Here is an 18,841-nt window from a genome sequence, read left to right as displayed (position 1 = left end):
GGCAAATAAACCTAACTCCCCACAGTAACTCCAAAAGTCGGTAACTTGTGGAGTCCTGTGAGGGACTTATAAACCTAAACCCCAACCCCCCCATTACCGATGTGGGATAGAAAACCCCACAGGGGTGCCCCGCTACTAAGAGATAAAGACCCCCCAGACCCCTGAGAATGAGTTTTCTTTATGAGTTTTCTTATTAATTCTATAGTCGAGCAGTCTATTTCTTGAGTTGCTGACTGACTTGACCCTATGAGTCCGATTCCATAGCCACCTCAGCGCGTGTTATGCATGACGAGCCGTCGAAGATTCTTGGCTAAATTATTGCACATTTGGAAGATTGACCAGACATAATAGGCCCACTAATCACTTTCACACAATCAATATTAGGTGCAGTGCTCTGCAACTTGTTTCGAATGGATCACAAAAGTCAGGCTTTGCCAAATAATCAATGGAAGTAACGTTCAGCAACAGGGTTGATAATCAATACACTAGTTTTATTATTTAAAAAATTAAGGGGAAAAAAAAACCAAATTGATAACTTTTTCCTCAGGTGGAATTCCAGATAAAAAAAAAAAATGCTTCCCTTTTGTCACTCTCTTAAAGTTCGTTAATGATGATTGGTGAAGATAATTTCTTTTATGGAATCTGTACCTAATCATACCTCATCTTCTTCATTATTGTGACCACAAAATATGGAGCAATACATCCAAAAACAAAAGAAGCAGAGGTATGGCCAAATATTTTTTCCAGGACCGGACTTTTGTCTAGCAAAGAAGGATATGAAGATCCAAGGCAGATAGTGATGGGGCTGATTAACCTCTGGTTAGGCCTCTTTATGTTCTTTGTCACTCCAAATCAATTATTGCTTCAAAATGTTGACACCTTTAATGTTGAATCCCTTTCTTATCATGCTATTGATGGTTCATAATTTTTTGAATCAAAGTAAATTTTATCTGTATTCCCGAACTGTGGGGGCCAAAATGTACACTTCGCGAACTGTGTCACAATGATATGGAATAACAAATTTGATTTTCGTTTGTGTAAACAAATTATGAATTAATCTTCTATACACTGTCTGACAGTGTACACACTTTCACCGTTAAATACATAAATACATGACACATAATTCAAATTTAAATATGAAATCCAAAATTTGCATATATATTACGCATCCAATCGTGATAGTGTATACAATGTTAGTGCATATAAGATTTACTCATAAATTATCCCCTTTTGAAAAGTACCTTATTATTATTACTACTTACTCTTAGTTATAGAGTTTGTGCGAAAAATGGCTCGATGAACCATTCCTGAATTTAAGATGACAGTAGTAGTACTATGACTTAGAATTTCAATGCCAAAAAATTTACCATAATTCAAACCCCAAATGCCAAAAAAACATAATACTAAAAAGAAAACCAAAAAGCTCCCATTAATCTACAGCCACCAGCTCTCCTCAATAACGTCTTTTGTTCCCATCTAGGACACTTCAAGAACCATGGCATGATGAGAACCAGACAGCCTGCGGGTCCCTGCTTGCACTACACCAAGTTGCTTTGGTCCATGCTGCTGAGCTTTGCTTTATAAGAACTTTGATACGTTAAGCCAAAGATAAAGAGCACAACAGAATATGGGGACCTCCCTTACTCATCTGGACATTATTCACAACTCATGAATTCAAAGAACTACGCCTCAACTGCCCCCTTTACTCCACACCGGCTACGAAAACGACTACTACGTTATCCTTGAGTACACCATTGGCTAATTCAGACAGAACCTATCCGTACTTGCAATAATACTTATCTCAAATGTCAAGTTTAGCAGGTCCATTCATTCCCCAAACACAGACTATGGATTATCAAGAAATAGATTTAGCCACGTAAAATAATAATAATATATAACCCTGATTCTTCTAATCCTTGTCACAATAGCAAAGACCCTCTAGTTAAAGAAAGAGGGCTTCAGAAAAATGCATGCGGGGCATGCATTTGCTACTCTTGAATGGAGCTGATTCTTAAATTTAAACTAATTTGACACCTGCTTCCCTCACGGAATCAATTACTGCTTTAACTTTGCCATGATACTTCTGTTCTCTCTTCAAGAAAATTGAAACAGCCGGAATACCCTTGAGAAGCAGACGCTCGCCCAATATCTTGCCTATTTTGCCAGCAGCTGCAACATCCCTTGTACTTTCTTTGGCTTTTTCCATGCTTAACCGCAGTGCCTGCTCTTGTGAGCTGGCAGAGGATGCTACAGTTGCTGTTGGTGTGTGGATTACTTGAGCAGACACAAACTTATTCGTGAAGTGCATCTTCAGGACATAAGGCTTGAGAAAATTGGTAACTCTTTCTGGCCGAATTGCAGGAGGGATAACCATTTTCTGCATCACCAAAGAAAAACGACTTCATGAAACACGTGTAATAATATAAAAAAAAAAATCAATCTACAACATTTTATTAAAAGCCAGTGCAACTTGTTCATTTTTGTTTTCCTGACATCTAACTTACAAAAGATCAAGCACATATGTCATCATATAACACAAAACACCCATATCCAATTAGGAGAGAGTGGTACTTGTGATAACTGTGTATTTGCAAGAGCCAAACGACTTGGACAAAAATAACAGGTATGCGAAAGGGAAGCATAAAGTGCAAATACTGGATGAGATAAAAGTCTTTATCCAGAGAGTTGAAGTATACTGTCTGAGTTTGCAAAAGGATGAGACGTGGATAACACTGTCTTTCATTTATATCCAGACGTCAGACTTCACACACCGATACCCATTCAGATAACTGAACCATTGATGTAAAACCAACTGAGTTGGGTCAATCTCCAGTTCAAAACCTAAATCTCACATTATTTTACGCATCCTTGATTGCCAGTTTCAGGTTCAGGCCTGTCCATTGAAAAGCTTACTTAAAAAGAAAAAAAACACTTCACTTTGTAGTGAAGACTAGCCCCTGTTGGAAAAACACTGAAGAATTGCATTCAAAAGGCACCTCCCAGTTGCACTTGATCATACAATCCACCAATTCCCCCCAGCCCCAGGGCAACCCATCTGAGACAGAAAAAAGAGGAAATGAATAAATCTCTGCTGCTTTCTCTTTCTCTGTTTGTATGTTTGTAAAAGATTGAGCAGGGGACTGGTAAATACTTAATTCTCTTGAAAAAAACACCTAGCCATTCAGAAGAGATGCTCATCTAATGAAGCCCCATTTAATTCACACTCTAAAAGCCGCCAGTTTAATCTTATCACAAACATGATGAGTTCTTACAAGCTCCACGTCTTAAACATCTTCATGTGATTATGGCAGGGAAATACGCATGCACTGCATTCTGTACATCTACAGTGATTTCCAAAACAAACTATTTCCAGAAAAAAACTTTAGTGATACCCAGAAGCCTCACAAAATTCATATGTCTTTTCTTGGAAACCAGAGAGCTTTCCTAATAATCATTTCTATGGCAATATAGAAAGAACCTTGTGAGATACATCTTATCAAACATTTAGCCTACATCACGCCACTTGGATCATAGCTCACATTTGATATTTGCATGAGTTCTTATATCTAGAGTCTACATAGACAAGAATGGGTGCAAATCATATCTGCCAAAGTAAAACATCAATATTCACTTAGAACTGCCTTCAATTTCACAGCTCCTACTGACAGCAGTTTAAGAGGAGAAAATGCACCCTACCCAGTTGGTCACTCCACAAAAGGCATCTATGGCTGTGGCCACTTAAAAGATCAATTAAAGGGAAAATCATAATGTGCAAAATAGTAGAATTTCCACTCTAAAAAGATGAGAGAAGAGGCTCCCAGTACTGAAAACAATCCTACAACAAAGCAAAACTCAGAGTTTTATGAGTTTCACTCCATCACTACCCAAGAATAGATTTTTACCCCATATTCATTCTTGTCTTATATTTCACTGCATCAAACACATGATTTTCTCATATTATAGAGAAGAATTATCTAATATTAATATGCAGAAAAATCAAAGGCAATGTCGGCATATAAGAGTATACCGAACACCTGATTTAGCAATCAAAAGTCTGAGGACATCTATTCTTGCAACTACTTAAACGGAAATCAGATTTTCCATTTGCAACCAAGAACTCTAATTATTATAATATAGATACCTCAAAAAAAGCCCATTCTTTTTGGATTTCATAGAGCTGACTAGCTAACCAGCTGACTACACAATTACGGATATTTAAAGGCAAAAACATAAAATCTCAAGGAAAAAAATCTACTTTACTAAAATCAGTGGAAAGAATCTTACCCCAGAAAAAAAAAATTATCAGTGAAAGGAAAAATGACAATTCCAACAACATCCCAAAAACACTGATACGTAGAATTCAGTGGACAAAACAATTTAAGAAAAAATGCACCAAAAATAATAAGAAACTAAACTCCATACCAATCTTTAGCCCAAGCTTGTCTCCTCAAAAAACCCTTGAAATAACGGCAACTAGGTAGGAGAGAAGGGTGACTGAGAAGAGGGAAACTAAGGTTATAACAGAAGGGAAGCCAGGGGAGAAGGCGTTGTGTTGGCAAAGGCTGTTGGGTTGGCATGCAGTGGATATTGGCTTTGGGCTTAGTGGGCTCAAATTGTTCCGTGAAGATTGTTAGAAAAGTCGTTTTGGTGAAGATTGTTAGTGGGTTTTGACGATGGGCTGGGTACTTATTTTTGTTCATGTCCTTTTTCGTTGTTCAAGTATTAACGGTGTAAGAACTATAATGGTCATGGTTAAGAATTTATAATGGCATAAGAACTATATCATTGCAAAATTCGTTCTAAAAAAAAGAATAAAAAATAAGTAAATAATACTTTATTAATCCATGATCAATAAATTAAATTAATGATCCAAATTATATTATAGGAAGTACTCCTGCATTTTCTATTTGTGGAGCTTACGAGGGAGTTAATTTTACGTAAAATCATATCACATTGACTGTTGTGACATGTAAAATAACACATTTTGCAGTCAAACATTGACTGTTGTGATATGATTCTATCAATAACACATCGTATGATATTATTCAAATTTATAATTCTATTAAATTATATTATATTGCAACTAAACAGTCAATATTTTACGTGTCACAACCAATGTTCAGAAAATTAGGCTGAATCGGCCAATTTGACCAGTTGGATCACGAACAAGTCAAGTTTTTGGTTCGATTCACTACTAGTGTTTAACTTATCATAAAAATCAGTCAGAATCGCAATTTCTAATTTGACCGTTCAACCTGGATTGACATGTGAATTACAATTTCTAATTTTTTCTTTTTTTTTAAATGAACCTAAAGTTTTAACCATAAAACTTATTTGTCAAATCTTTTGCTCCCAATCCTAATTTCTAAAAGAGTAACCAAACTCGCTCTATTTCTCATTTCAAACTCAAAGATCGCCGTTTTCTTTTGTAGTTCTATTAGATTTTGTTTAATTTTAGATGTTTCAATGTATTTTGTTTAATTTCATAATATGGTTGTGGTTTGTGTTGGATTTAAGATCTTTTTCCTAGTAGGTACAATTGAAATGAATTTATTTGTTTGAATTTACAATTTTAAAAACTTATTTACATTTAAAAATATTTAACTTTTTATCAGGTGATGCTATAAATTGGTCATGGGATGTCTTATTCTGTGCACAAGTATGTGTGCGTGCATGTGCGTACATACATATATATATATAACATATATATATATATAATACTAGAAATTTTCTGGCTGTGTTGAACAGCCAATGCTCAATTTGTTGTGTAAAAAATATTTAAAAATTCCCTATATCTCTCATTTTTAAAATTAATAGAACGTGGAAGATCTTAATTGTCATCATGTTGAGAAACCATGTCCATATGCAAACTATTATAGCAGTAGGGTAATTAAAGCAATGCCCATGTCCATGTGCAAAACCAGAGAAACTAATATAACAAGGAAGCAGCAAAATAATTGAAGACTGAGGTGTGTTAAAAGCCTTTGTCCCCCCAAGTTAGGATCCGTCCATTAAACAATCCGCTTTCAATGAACCAAGATATGGAAATCAGAAGTGCTTATCTGTGCCAGGAATTAATCAGTGCATGACCAGTTCCTAAAACTAAAATTTAAGCAGAAACCAAATTATGTCAAACAAATCATAATTTGAGTGCAGATTCTACTTGTTCAGCCCCAAAACATGCAGAAAATTAGAACCAAGAAGCTGGGGAAATACTCTCTAACTGGTCTTTGGTCCTAATTATGATAGTCACTAACATGACAATGCAGTAAAAGTCAAAAACAATCAATGAAATTAATGTTTCTAGGTCTATCAAAGTATTGTTTCCAATGAAATTTAAAGATAGTTCCATTGCAAGACATTAAAGGATCATTCAGCATACAAACACAAAGGCAAAAGTAAAATCATTTTTGTTTAGGACCAAACAGTAAGCTAAAAAGCATCTCTCAAATCATCTAATACTCCATAACAATGGAACACGTAAATTCTCAGAAAACTAAACCAGTGTAGTGGTAAAGCTACCTTTAGAATCAAATCATCAAACACAAAGCATGCTACTCTTGTAAGAGATGATCACACACCTTAAATACTAGATGTTTACTTTGCTGTGCTTCTTCTTGATTCTTTTAAACTTACAAAACAATCAATAATAACAAAAGCAAACATTTCTGCTAGGAGCACAATTTTGGGGAAAAAAAAGCTAGAAAAACTCACAATAAATTCATCAAATGGCTGAAAATTGATGCGAAAGTGTGAGTTTTTCTTCATGTTTTTAGCTAGGAAGGCAAATAGGGGTGGGGAAAGGAGATGTATAGTGATTTCCCCTCTTTGATTCTCTCCTTTTTCTAGGAAAAAAAAAGAATTGCATAGTTGGGAGATGAGATAATGTACATAGAAGGTAAATCAGAAGGGCAAGCATAAATTGGGGGGAAAAATCAGGCTTTTTTAAATATACTTTATTAATATTTCGATGCCTTAAAATACCACATAAAACCAGTAAAGCACAGCTATATCTTCTTAAGAAGCATAAGCAAAAACTTATCATAAGAGTAAATAGCCAAACATATAGGCACATAACTCTAATATTAAAATATTTAAACTATCAGCCCATATAATATTAACAAAAATTTCAGCAAATTAATGATACAAATCAAACGTAAACTAACCTGGAATGAACAGAAATTTTACTGCAAAAGCTTTTCTATTTTCGGACCAAAGCTGAAAATTAAAAAAAAAAACTGATCAGTATATATTTTCGTGGTGCAAAAAAATAAAGAAAAAAATAATGGCAAGAAATTTATTTACCAGGATGCAAGGGAACAAAAGGCACCAAACCACTTGCTAGGATTTTCCACTTTCCAAACAAAGCTGAAAATACCAAAAAAAAAAAAGAAACACTAATTGTGTAGCATTCGTGTGTCTGCTATGCGAAAAGGAAAAAACCAAACATGTTTTAAATTTTTCTTTACCATAGAGGAAAACACCAAAAGGCAAGAAACCTCTCTATTTTTCTTTTCACCTATGAGAAATGAAATAAAATGTATATCCTATAAAGCCTCTAACCTCAAGCGCCCTTTTCTATTCCTCCGGTTTTTAATACTGATTCTACTTCCCTCTTACTAAGCAGCCATCAAATTGAAGCCGAGAGAGCAAAATTTAGAGTCAGAAATTGTTGACAAAGATCTGAAGGCTGAAAAAAAAAGGGTTTGTACGGGCTTAGTGAATCAGACGAAGGACCATTTTTTGGGCAAAAAATCCCTCAATTTTAGGGTGAAAGTGTACACCTAATCTATGGCAAAATTTGTAGGTTTCATATCTGCATGTACAAATACCTGATAGAAGGAATAAATCTACAGTGAAAATAAGAATTCTACCAAAAAAATGAGAAAGCCGTAGAAATTGCAGAGAAAGCAGTTCATTAGCAAATATTCCGACCTCGTCTTGAATTTCACCCAACGACCACCGCCAAAGTCACTAGTCAACTGCTCCCAAGGGAGTCGCCAAAGTAGAATAGCCGCGGAAGAGCGAAAGCACGAGCCAAATTATGAAGGATCGCCCAGTTATTTTTATTTTTAATTAAAAACTCCTTTAACCCTCCCCCAGGGGACGAGAAGGCCCAACAAAAGGCAGAGAGAGATTTTATCGGATTAGCTGCGAAGCTTGGGGAAGTTGAGCTACTTGGCCAGTGACTGACAACCAGGCGAGCGACAGCGAGAGTTTTCATTCCACTTATTAGAGACTCCAGTCCAATGAGTGCTGGAGTGTAGGGCTGCAAATGAACCGAATCGAGTCGAGTTTTGAACTTATCGAGCCAAGCTCGTCTTAAAAATAGGTGAGCTCGAGTTCGAGCTCGAGCTCGACGAGCCTATAGAATTGAGCTCGAGCTCGATTTGACTAAAAAAACTAGGCTCAAGCTCGACTCGATGAGGCTCGCGAGTTGAATCTCGAATTCTGACTCGCGAGCAGCTCGAATTGTGAGCTCGAATTTTTGAATTTTTGACTCGTGAGCAGCTTGTTAGCTCGAATTTTTGGAAATTTATCTAACAAAAACATCATTTTCGTCGTCATCAAAAAAAAAAAAACTTTTCGTCAACTGCAGAGCAAAAAGGGGAATCACATCACATCAAGGACTCGTAGTAAAAAACGTATGTCCAAAACCAAATTCCTGATCTTGATTATTGGGTTTAAATCGTCAGATTTTTGAACTACAAGAAGACGTTCAAATTATGACAACTTCCTGCAAGTACAGAAATTGGGACGAATAACAACTTGGTCAAAGTGGAGGAATAAGAACGTAGCAACAAAATATTTAATTTGTCCAAATATTCGAAAGAAAGGTCCAGTGTAAATTTTTGCATTCCTGAGCCGCTGTAAGTTGGAAACATTCCCTTTTTTTTTTTCAAAACGACGGTCCTACCCAAGCTTCAATCTTTCATACAAAGATTGCCCCTTTCTGGTTCCTTGGAAATTCAAGCAACCGAGTCAGAACTGAAAATACAAATTCCACTTCCAAAATAACAGATTAACAACAAAAAGCATTAATCGAAAGAAAAGGCCAATCAAATTATAACATCCCCCAAGGAGATTCCAGAGTGCCGCTTTTTCAAACATACATTGTTTGGAAAGCAAAAAAATAAATAAATAAATAAAGCAGAAGAAGGAATGCATCGTTTCTTACCATGATAGGAGTAAGCAAAGACAATTCAATAACTTAGCATTGTGTCAGACCGCCGATGCTGCTTAGCTGCTACTACTTCTAATGTAAAGGAAGCTGACAAACGGGAGAAAGGTTAGGGGCTTAGGGCTATGAAGTGTGGGCTGGCGGTGGCAGTGGCGGTGGCTGTGGTGTGCTGGCAGTGGCGGTGGCTAGGGTTTGTGTGAGAAATTGTGAAGGAAAAACAGAAAGAGAGATACGGGACTTAGGGGCTTAGGGCTATGAAGTGTGGGCTGGCGGTAGCGGTGGCAGTGGCTGTGGTGAGCTGGCGGTGGCGGTGGCGGTGGCTAGGGTTTGTGTGAGAAATTGTGAAGGAAAGACGGAAAGAGAGATACGGGAGGAAGCAATTAGAACTGGAATGCAACTTCTGGAAATGAAACTTTTGATGAATTCTAACTTAGTAATTAGTTATAAAAATAGGGGTATTTTTGTAATTTCACAAGGCTAGTCAAGTTTTTTTTGCAAAGTCAGCGGACTTTTGGACAACTTTCTACTAACCTTAGCCCAGTGAGAACCCTCAAAAGCCGGTAACTTTTGAAGGTCTCACAGAAGACTAATATACTAACCACCCAAACCCCTCCAACCCCGACGTGGGATATCAATCTCCACAAGGGAGCCTGCTAGACCTAAAGAGACCCCATACTCCCCCGGGACGAGGTTGATGTCTTTTTTGCAAAGTCAGCAGACTTTTGGACAATTTTCTACTAACCTTAACCCCGTGAGAACCCTCAAAAGTCGGCAACTTTTGAAGGTCTCACAGGAGACTAATATACTAACCACCCAAACCCCCCAAACCCCAATGTGGGATATCAACCTCCACAAGGGAGCCTGCTAGACCTAAAGAAATCTAAAGATATGGGATATTAACCTCAACAAGGCTAGTCAAGTTAATGAATTCTAATTTAGTAATTAGTTATAAAAATAGGGGTATTTTTATAATTTTACAAGGCTCGTCGAGCTGCTCGACGAGCTAATGAGCTTAAGTCAAGATAGCTCGAGTTCGATTCGCTTTATAAACGAGAGCCGCTCGAGTTTGACTCGAGTTCAAGTTTGACCGAATTCGGGTCGAACTTTGACTCGAGCCGCTCGCGAGCGACTCGATTCGTTTGCAGCTGGAGTGCGATTAGAGAAATGAGAGAACAAAATGACAATAGTGGCATTTAGGACCCTATGGTCCATCTTTTTATTATGAATTTTATGAGAGAAAAACTCACCCACCTCTATTTTTATTTTTGCATAAATATTTATGAAGGAATCAAATGAGAGACATTATTATGACGAGGTAATACAAGAATTTCGGTGCCAAATAAACTTTGCTTATTTTTTAAACCTCTTGACATAAAAATGATGTTGCATTTTGTCTAAAATTTCGTGAGTTTGTATCAAAGTCATGGATATTTCCCATTTTACCATACATAATGGTCGTGGAATTAAAAACCAAGCGACTTCCAAGTACACTATTTCATAACCTAGTTTATTTCTCTTACATGAAAGCGATGCTTTTGACATTTAGATAAATAGATTTTTAATAGTTAGATTTCTTTGTTAAAATATTGTGGTTTTGTGGATGACTTTGTAGATGCACTAATTACAGTACAAATTTCATTGTGCTCCAAATTAACTTATTATTTATGATATTAAAAGTTCTTAAATCATTAAATTATTCATGATATAAATATGTGATTTGTGAAGGAATGAAAGAACATTATGATTACGTGAAGTTACTATTGAAATTTTCTTTTCTATTAATAGCTTACTAATTAGATTTTAAATCTATCCTACGAAGATTATGGAGCAATTGTAATTAAACTAAAAAAGAAAAATCTATTTAAAATTAATTTTAACTCACTTAATCGGTATCTGAACGACTTTGACCACTTCAATTAATTTTCTAAATTTAATAGTGAATCTCGCAACTGACATGATTCATCGGTGGTTCAACTAGTGAAACCAAGTGATTCGATCGGATTTTCAAAACACTGATTGAAACTATTCGTGAAATTGAAATGGGATGAGACTAGATTTCAGCGTGCATAATTTGTTAAAATAATGACAATATAGAGACAGCCTCTTGCTAAATGGGTGTTTAAATAGTTTTTTTTTTGACAAAAAATAGTTATCCAAAACATTTAATTTTGCAGTTTTAGTAATAAGATTAGATTAAGATGTATTTCATCCGTTAATTTGCAAGAGCCTTACTAATTAAGGATTTATTTTACTGCGACGCCCCTTGCCAGTTTAGGTAATCATCTATAGGACTATTAGTTGGGCCAGATTGGCCTGAGCTCGGACCAAAAAATTGGGACCTAGTCTCATTGTTACTTTGCAAAACATGGGCCAAAATCCTATGCTCAATTTTGATTGTACTTGGTTTTATTTAGGTCTGTCAACGGGCCGGAATTAATAAATCTGGGCCCAAACCGGTTATACTATACCCGTTCCGGGTCTTGACCCGAATACCCGACGGGATCTTCTATTATTTCTTCCAGAATCGGATCCGACAGGTCACGGATCTGGGTTGGGCCTACCTGAAAAAAATATATTTTTGAAATAATAGTTAGAGAAGTAAATTTGGGATATTATATTAATAAATATATATTTTTTAAATTATTAATCAATTTATATTTGGGTTCGGGTCGGAATACCACATTCCGTATCCGACCCGTTCTTTTGTTTGACAAAACGGATTTGGGTCCCGGAATTATATCCCTACCTGTACCCGGAATAATTAGACCTAGTTTTGTTAGGCTCAAACCAATTAAAGTTTCGTCCCAATAATTTCATGTAAAAATATACTCTTTACTGTACGCAATTTATAATATATATTGTAATCGTAACAATATAGAATGCTATGTAAAAATTATATACTTTTTCTTTATAAATGTAAATATTATCTATGATTATGCATTCATTGTAAAGCCTTGTTTGATAAATCAATCCAACACTTAAACTTAATGGATTCAGATTTTAATATGTTTAGACATGTTTGATAATTAAAAATTGAACATCTGAATGAATTAAGTGACATTGAAATTTCTAAGTAAAATTTGCTCCCAAAAATAAGTGATAAGTTATTCACTTATCATATATATTTGATTTAATACTTAACAATTCAATAATTTAATGAATTCAAATTTCAAATTTCAGTTTTATCAAAAGTACAGTTTGAGTCTAAAGTAGACTCGAAACCCTAATATTTTTGGTGGAGTATGAGCTTCAAATACGAGGTTGAACTCGAAAAGCTCGAAAATTTTTTCTTCCCTCTTTTATGAATCAGGATTTAGATTGAGCCAAACTCGAATCAGAAAGCCCAATAGACACTCCTGATTATATCTTTTCTTCCCAAATTTACCCCATATCCAAAGAGAGAAGAGATTAAATGTGATTTGAAAAGCAAGAGCCAAGAGCCAAGAGCCAAGAGCCATGCATGGAAATTAACCGCCACAATACAAACAAATTTGCTCATGCTACTACTATTTTGCTTTTTGGGGCCGAGTGAGGTGGTCCAGTGCTGGAAGCAAAGGGGTTACTACTTACTAAAGATGGGGAATCATATCTACCTAGGGACTCAACCTGCCTTCCTCAATACAAACACACAACTTACTGCTACTACTACCGCTACTACCACCACCATTACTATATATCTTCAAAGTGACACCTCCCACATGCACGCCAATCACTCCATCACTCAAGTACTGTGATGAAGAAAGCATTTAGCTTCATTTCTATGTTTCTTTATGGTAACATTTACTACTGTACTTCTCTCCTATGGCTATAGTTTTTTATACTTGCTGCCTCTGTTGCTATCATCATCATCAGCATCAGCAGTATCATCAAGAGAACTCGCGCACAACACGCAACCCCAACGTGCATTTTCTTACACAGCTCTGGTATCTGCTCTCCCCATCAATTTCCTTCTTGCCGAAAACCAAGGAGCTAGGCAAACCCCATCTCTCACCATCTAATCTCCAAATGAAAAAGAAAAAAAAATGTAACTTTCACTCCCATCAATTTCCTTTCCTGGGTCAAAAGTCAGTCATCCATTGCTCCTCCTCCTAATAAGTACCCCCCCCCCCCACCCCAACTCCCTCTCTCGTTGTCTCATGCCAACTATTGAAAAACGCTACTGTCCATCAATGTTTGCAGAACAAAACCGAAAGAAAATGCATAATAATTACTAAAACTAGCCAGATACATAAAGGTGTTAGACTACTTGGTAAGAGATACTTTACCTCTCTGATTACTGTACTAAACAACTCTTTTATCTACCAAAAAAGAAAAAACAAACTTTTACCTTGTTTAAGCAAATTAGTAGTTCTTATCATGAGTTCATGACTGATATTAATAAAAAAAAAAAGGTAGAATTATTTATAATCACTATGAAAAATTAACAAAATTATTAGAAAATAAAATTTCGTTTAATAGATGAATTTGGTGGGGTTTACGTACTATTGTCTACAATTTACCTATCATACCAAGAAATCTTTGAAGTTTTTTATCTGCTTTGGTTGATAATCCAACAAATTGTGCAATTAGTTTTCTTATTTTTGTTTGAATTATTTTTTATGAACTTATGGCTTAATATTAGAGAATAAATGCAAAATTAAGCATCCGCTGAAACTTCCATAAAGATTAAGTGGCACGAACCAACACTTGAAACGTTTATATTAAATCTTGTTTGGATTGTCATTTTTTACAAAAAAATTTTCTCCTTTTATAAATATATTTTTTAATCATTTTTTATTTTATTTACATCAAATGTCTAAAAATTAGCAAAATTTAAACGAGCCCTTAATGTCGAGCTGATGACAGTAGTGAGTAGTGAACCCCAAGTCAACTCTGTACGTGTACCCTCTTACCGCAGAATAAAATGATGACGAAAAAGAACTCGGAAGAAAGAAACAAATAAATGGAACAAAATACCAGTTGACGAAAGCAGTGAGAATAAGATTTTCCACTGAGCGTGTCAAAACGGGCGTCAAATCTAGTATTGCATGCTTTTGTGTCTCAGCAGTACAAAAGCTCACAACCTTCACGGGAGCGTATCCAACACGTTCAAGCAATGAACCATAACTAAGGTTGTGTTTGGATTCCAATTTTTTGAAATTTTTTTTTTTAAAAAAAATATAGTGTAGCGATTTGATATATGTAAAATAAAAAGATGATTGAAAAATATGTTCATGAAAAATATAGAGATTTTTTGGTAGAAAATTCCTTTTCATTTTAACCGGAAAACGGACAAATTATCCAAAAAAAAAGAAAAGAAAATGGACAGAATGGAATGTACATTTGCATCTCCAATTAAAGAAACCTCTTCTTACGTTACTCTACAATTATATAAGAAAAGGGCTGTATTAATTCAACTCTTGTTTCAGCTGAATTTTAGCATTTGTCAGGTCCACCCAACGGAGACATGTCATACAACCAAAATTAAGGTTCATTTGAATTGGATTTTTTTAGTAATTTTTAGGAAATTTGTTTTTTTTTTTTAATAACAGTGCAGCACTTTTGAAAGTTGATTTACTATGGGCTTGTTTGGAAGTCCAAGTTTTTACCAAGTTTTTATTATACTAGTTTTTTAACAACTTGTGCTACAGGAACCCCAAAAACTTATCAAAGTTTTAACCTACACACTTAAAATATCCAAAACACAAAAAAAAAAAACTCCCTTCCCCTTTTCTTCTTCTTCCTCCCCCACCACTACCTCCGTCAACTGCTCCGTCACCGGCCACCACCTCCGCCGCCGGTTCCGATGCCGATCACCTTTTCCGGTGCCGATTTTTTTTTTCCTTTTTCCCTCTTCCCCTGCAAGTTTTTTTTTCTCTCTGCGTCTCCCCCCCTCCCCCACCACCCTTCCCCTTCCCCTCTGGCGACCAGATCGCACAGAGGGAGGGTGAGGGTGGCAGGGAAAGGGGAGGACGGAGGGAAAGAATGGGGGATTTGCCAAAAAAAAAAAATTGACGGGTGGCGGGATTCGGGGGTGGTAAACGGGAAGGGGAATAGGGGAGGAGGAAGGGGCCAAGGGGGTGACGGGGGGAGGGGGGGAGGGGGAAGGTGGCGAGGGGGTGGGGGGCAGTGAGGGTGGCGGGGTAGAGGGGGAAGGTGGGCTTGTTTGGAAGTTGCGGGGGGAGGGGGTGGCGGAGGAAGGGCAGAGGGGAGGGCAGAGGGAAGCGGGGTGAGAGGTGAGGGGGTGGCGGGGGGAGGGGGAAGGCGGGCCGAGGGGGAATGCGGGCAGAGGGGGAGAAGCAAAGTAGGGGGAAGGCGGGGGGAGGGGGTGGCGGGGGAAGAGGGGATGGCGGAAAGCAGGAGGAAGCGGGGTGAGGGGATGGCGGGGGGAGGGGGAAGGCGGGCAGAGGGGGTGGCGGAGGAAGGGGGTGGCGGGGCAGAGGGGGAGAAGCAAAGCAGGGGGTGGCGGGAGGTGGCACTGCTGGAGGCAGAGGTAACGGGGAAGGGGAAAGAAGAAGAAGAAGAAGAAGAAGAAAGAAAAGAGAAAGGAAAGAAAGAAAAAGAAAGAGAAAAAGAAAAAAAAAAAAAAGAAAAGAAAAAAAGTTTTTAACCCTACAAAAACTTCTACAAAATTTTTCTACTTACAAAAAACTTCTACAAAATTTTTTCAAAAACTTCTACAGTGCACTACAGTAAAGTTTTAGACAAACTCCCAAAAAACTAAGTTCCAAACATGCCCTATGATTTTCAAGAAAATGTCCAGTACCCTTATAAAAGTTAATAGTAACAAATTAGACTATGACCACCATAAATTGTCGGAGTCTCTCTTTTTCATGACTCCCTCTTTTTTTGTCAAATCTCATCTCATGTCAACCAATTGGCAAAGATCCAAAATGTTCCAAAGTCACAGTCCACAGTTACCATAAAAACACCGATTGGTATTGGAGTTTTTTTTCCCCTAATTTTTCATGAATTTTTTGATACATAAATTTCTTACATCAACTATTCTCCATGATAACAAGTGTCTCAGAAAGTCCTTGTGAGCTATGACTTCACGAAGAATTGCATAGTAAAAGGGTTGGTAGCTCTAGAAAAAGAGACGATTGGAGTAGATAGAGGCAACAGAAAAGGAGACACGAGGAAAAGGAGGGTAACTGAGGAAAGAAGTCGTATTGACGTAGGTAGTGACAGTGGAAAATGAAGATAGGAGAAGAAAAAGAGAAGGCCAATGGTGGAAAGGGACCAATGTGGATTGAGTGGGGAAAGGAATGAAGTTGGGAGGAGAAGAATAGGTGATGTGTGGCGTAATTGGCAAGGGAAGTAAGAGAGAACTGTGGAAGGAAAAAGATGAATACAGAATATCGAACATGTGAAAATGAATTACATTGAAGTCGTGTCAATTTGTGAGAAATTAGCATAAATATTTTGTATGAGTGGTTTGGGTATTTTACATAAAATTACTCTAGTATAAACATAATTATGATAATTACTCTCACGATATCACCGGTTTTCTTTACAACGTAACATAAAAAAGGTAATTTAAGGCCTTATTTGGAAAGGAATTTTTTATCAAAAAATCTTTGCGTTTTTCGTGAATACATTTTTCAAAATTACCTTTTTTATCTCGCATATATCAAATCAATCGCTACAGTACATTTTTTAGAAAAATTTCAAAAAATTGCAATCTAAACACAACCTAAAAATGTGATAAGCGAACCTTTAGAAACTTCTTAAATAATGCAATCCAAAAAGTTCTAAGATTATTGAATCCCAACTTTAGACCGCTTTAAGCATGAGATATTTGCTTGACCGCTTTATGTTTTGTTTCTAGATTCTTATCCTCGCATACAGTTAAATGAAAGCTAGTGGACTTTGTTTGTGTTGTGACAAATGAACAGCACGCACCATGTAGTGCGTGAGGAATGCATTATTCTTTTTCAGAGAGCTCAAAATCAAAGGGCTCTCTTTCTTTGCCTCTGAATTTCTCATGACCTCTCTCTCTCTCTCTCTCTTTCTTGGCTTTGCTTGCAATCAATTTCAATCTGTCTTAGATGTGTTGTATGCCAGTGGACTTTGTTGCTTTCTTACTTCTTAGGAAGAACTTAAAGAGTTGCATTGCATGGGCAAGCAAAAGCAGGGCATGACTTTTGTTTTCCTTCACCAAATCAATTGCAATTGAAATCAACCTGGATACACTTGATTGCTTGTTGCATGGTCTTTAAAGAATCCCCACTCCAAGACTCCAAGCTTTAACTCCTCTCCCCCACAAACCTACCCCCACGCTCCAAACTTTCCCTATAAATACATGTGCCATGCTTTCTTCTTTGTTGTGATCCAATTGTGATTGGAAGTTGGTTTTGGCCAAAGCTAATACAGCCCTTCTGCTGCTGCTGGATTGAGCGGGTAGCTCTTGTTGGAGAAGCAGGGCACGTGCAAGTTCTCCTTTTGCCACTAGCCATGCATGAACTCTGCACGTGCTCCCCTTCTCCAACATGTGTTGCTCACTCCTCTACTTGTATCTTCTAGCTTCTTATCATCATCTTCAAAATTGAACAATCACAGGTCTGATTCTTGACTTCTCTAAACCCTCTGTACCTGCTTCCAGTTTCTTCTCCTCTTTTTTGTCTTTTCTAAATAAGACTTTGCCTTGGTCCTTCCAACAGGCATAAGCATTGTGGAACCATAAGGCAGACAAATATGTGCAAGTTTGGTAATATGTGGGAATAGAATAATGCTGGAAACTTGAACTGAGCTACTGTTGCTTGCAGGTGGTTGTCAGAGAAAATTATCCACCACGTACAACATATTTACCATCATGTTTTCAGCCCTGTAACTTAGTAAGAAACATCATCGTATTTCTTTACCATTCAGCCACTATAGTAGTAGTGTGTTTTCATTAGTTTACTTTATACTACTTGGAGGGTTTTCCCCACCTTTGTTTTTCACTCATGAATTTTGCTTCTAATGTAAAAAGTTTTAATTATTTCTAGTTTTAGTGGGATACATTTGCCCAAACATTAGCAGTTCAAACATTTCTCAGGGACCGAAGAAAAGCTTTGTGGTCCACTGGCTGGCTGCTGACTTTATGGGGTTGCAGTCTTGCAGGCCTTAATTAAGAACATGTACTAGTACCTGCCTCACTGGACTGGATTCTACCTTAGATTTCATGTTTTCACTTTTCACCCCTGATTTCTCTCCCTTATTTTTCCCATTCTTTTTTTTTCCTTTTGGGAAGAAATTCTGTGATCAACAACCATATTTGATCATTCTTCTTATATAAGGTGGCTGGTGATCAATTCTTCTTTTTTACATCAGATCAATTGGAAGAGACGGTCCAGAAGAGAAAACTCGAAAAGGTAACGAAACCGCTTTCGCTGTAAAATGAAAGTAGCTAGCATGATGGAGGGGCTCCTTTACATTTAACTTAGGCCGCTGTAGCTGCTGCTGCGCCTCCGAGTTCTTTTAATATACTTCATGGTTACTGGTCCATGGCATGGCCGATTGGCAGCCAATTCCAACTCTCTAGCTAACCCTCCCTCCCTCCCTCCCTCGTCCTTGTGCTCATAATTCACTAGATACACACTTGTCATCTAAAGATTTGAGCTAATTTTGCTATGTTACCATAGGCTGTGTAAACTAAACTAAGTCCATGATAATCTTGCATGTGTTGGTTGTAATATT

At 37.0% G+C, this 18,841-nt stretch overlaps 1 protein-coding gene across 15 annotated transcripts; it reads right to left on the bottom strand.

Annotated features, from left to right (window-relative positions):
* Positions 1–1,867: 1,867 nt before the first annotated feature.
* Positions 1,868–9,607, bottom strand: LOC113732893 (uncharacterized). 15 transcript variants are annotated; one of them, XM_027258920.2, is made up of 6 exons: positions 9,179–9,603; positions 7,936–8,960; positions 7,306–7,368; positions 7,167–7,218; positions 2,938–3,055; positions 1,868–2,377 (listed from the first exon to the last, which is right to left on the bottom strand). In XM_027258920.2, the coding sequence occupies exons 5-6, from the start codon at positions 2,983–2,985 to the stop codon at positions 2,018–2,020; spliced, it is 408 nt and encodes a 135-aa protein (XP_027114721.1). In that variant the 5' UTR covers positions 2,986–3,055; positions 7,167–7,218; positions 7,306–7,368; positions 7,936–8,960; positions 9,179–9,603; the 3' UTR covers positions 1,868–2,017. The 15 variants fall into 15 exon arrangements, with proteins under 15 accessions (XP_027114721.1, XP_071937014.1, XP_027114720.1 ...); XM_072080913.1 differs by lacking the exon at positions 7,936–8,960 and adding an exon at positions 2,697–2,893 and having other exon boundaries at positions 2,997–3,055; positions 9,179–9,599; XM_027258919.2 differs by lacking the exon at positions 7,936–8,960.
* Between the last annotated feature and the right edge of the window lie 9,234 nt (positions 9,608–18,841).

This window comes from Coffea arabica, chromosome 2e, assembly GCF_036785885.1.
Source record: "Coffea arabica cultivar ET-39 chromosome 2e, Coffea Arabica ET-39 HiFi, whole genome shotgun sequence".
NCBI classification, from domain to species: domain Eukaryota; kingdom Viridiplantae; phylum Streptophyta; class Magnoliopsida; order Gentianales; family Rubiaceae; genus Coffea; species Coffea arabica.
Note: the sequence above shows the minus strand (reverse complement) of the source record. Positions and strands in the feature narration are given on the sequence as shown.

Excerpts from the sequence above, each read along its gene's own strand:
- LOC113732893 (XM_027258918.2), bottom strand. Across the intron at positions 3,056-7,166 it reads AAAATTTCTGTTCATTCCAG|ATGGGTTGCCCTGGGGCTGG; the intron begins GTTAGTTTACGT and ends TTTCTGTCTCAG. Across the intron at positions 2,378-2,996 it reads TGATCAAGTGCAACTGGGAG|AAAATGGTTATCCCTCCTGC; the intron begins GTGCCTTTTGAA and ends TTGGTGATGCAG.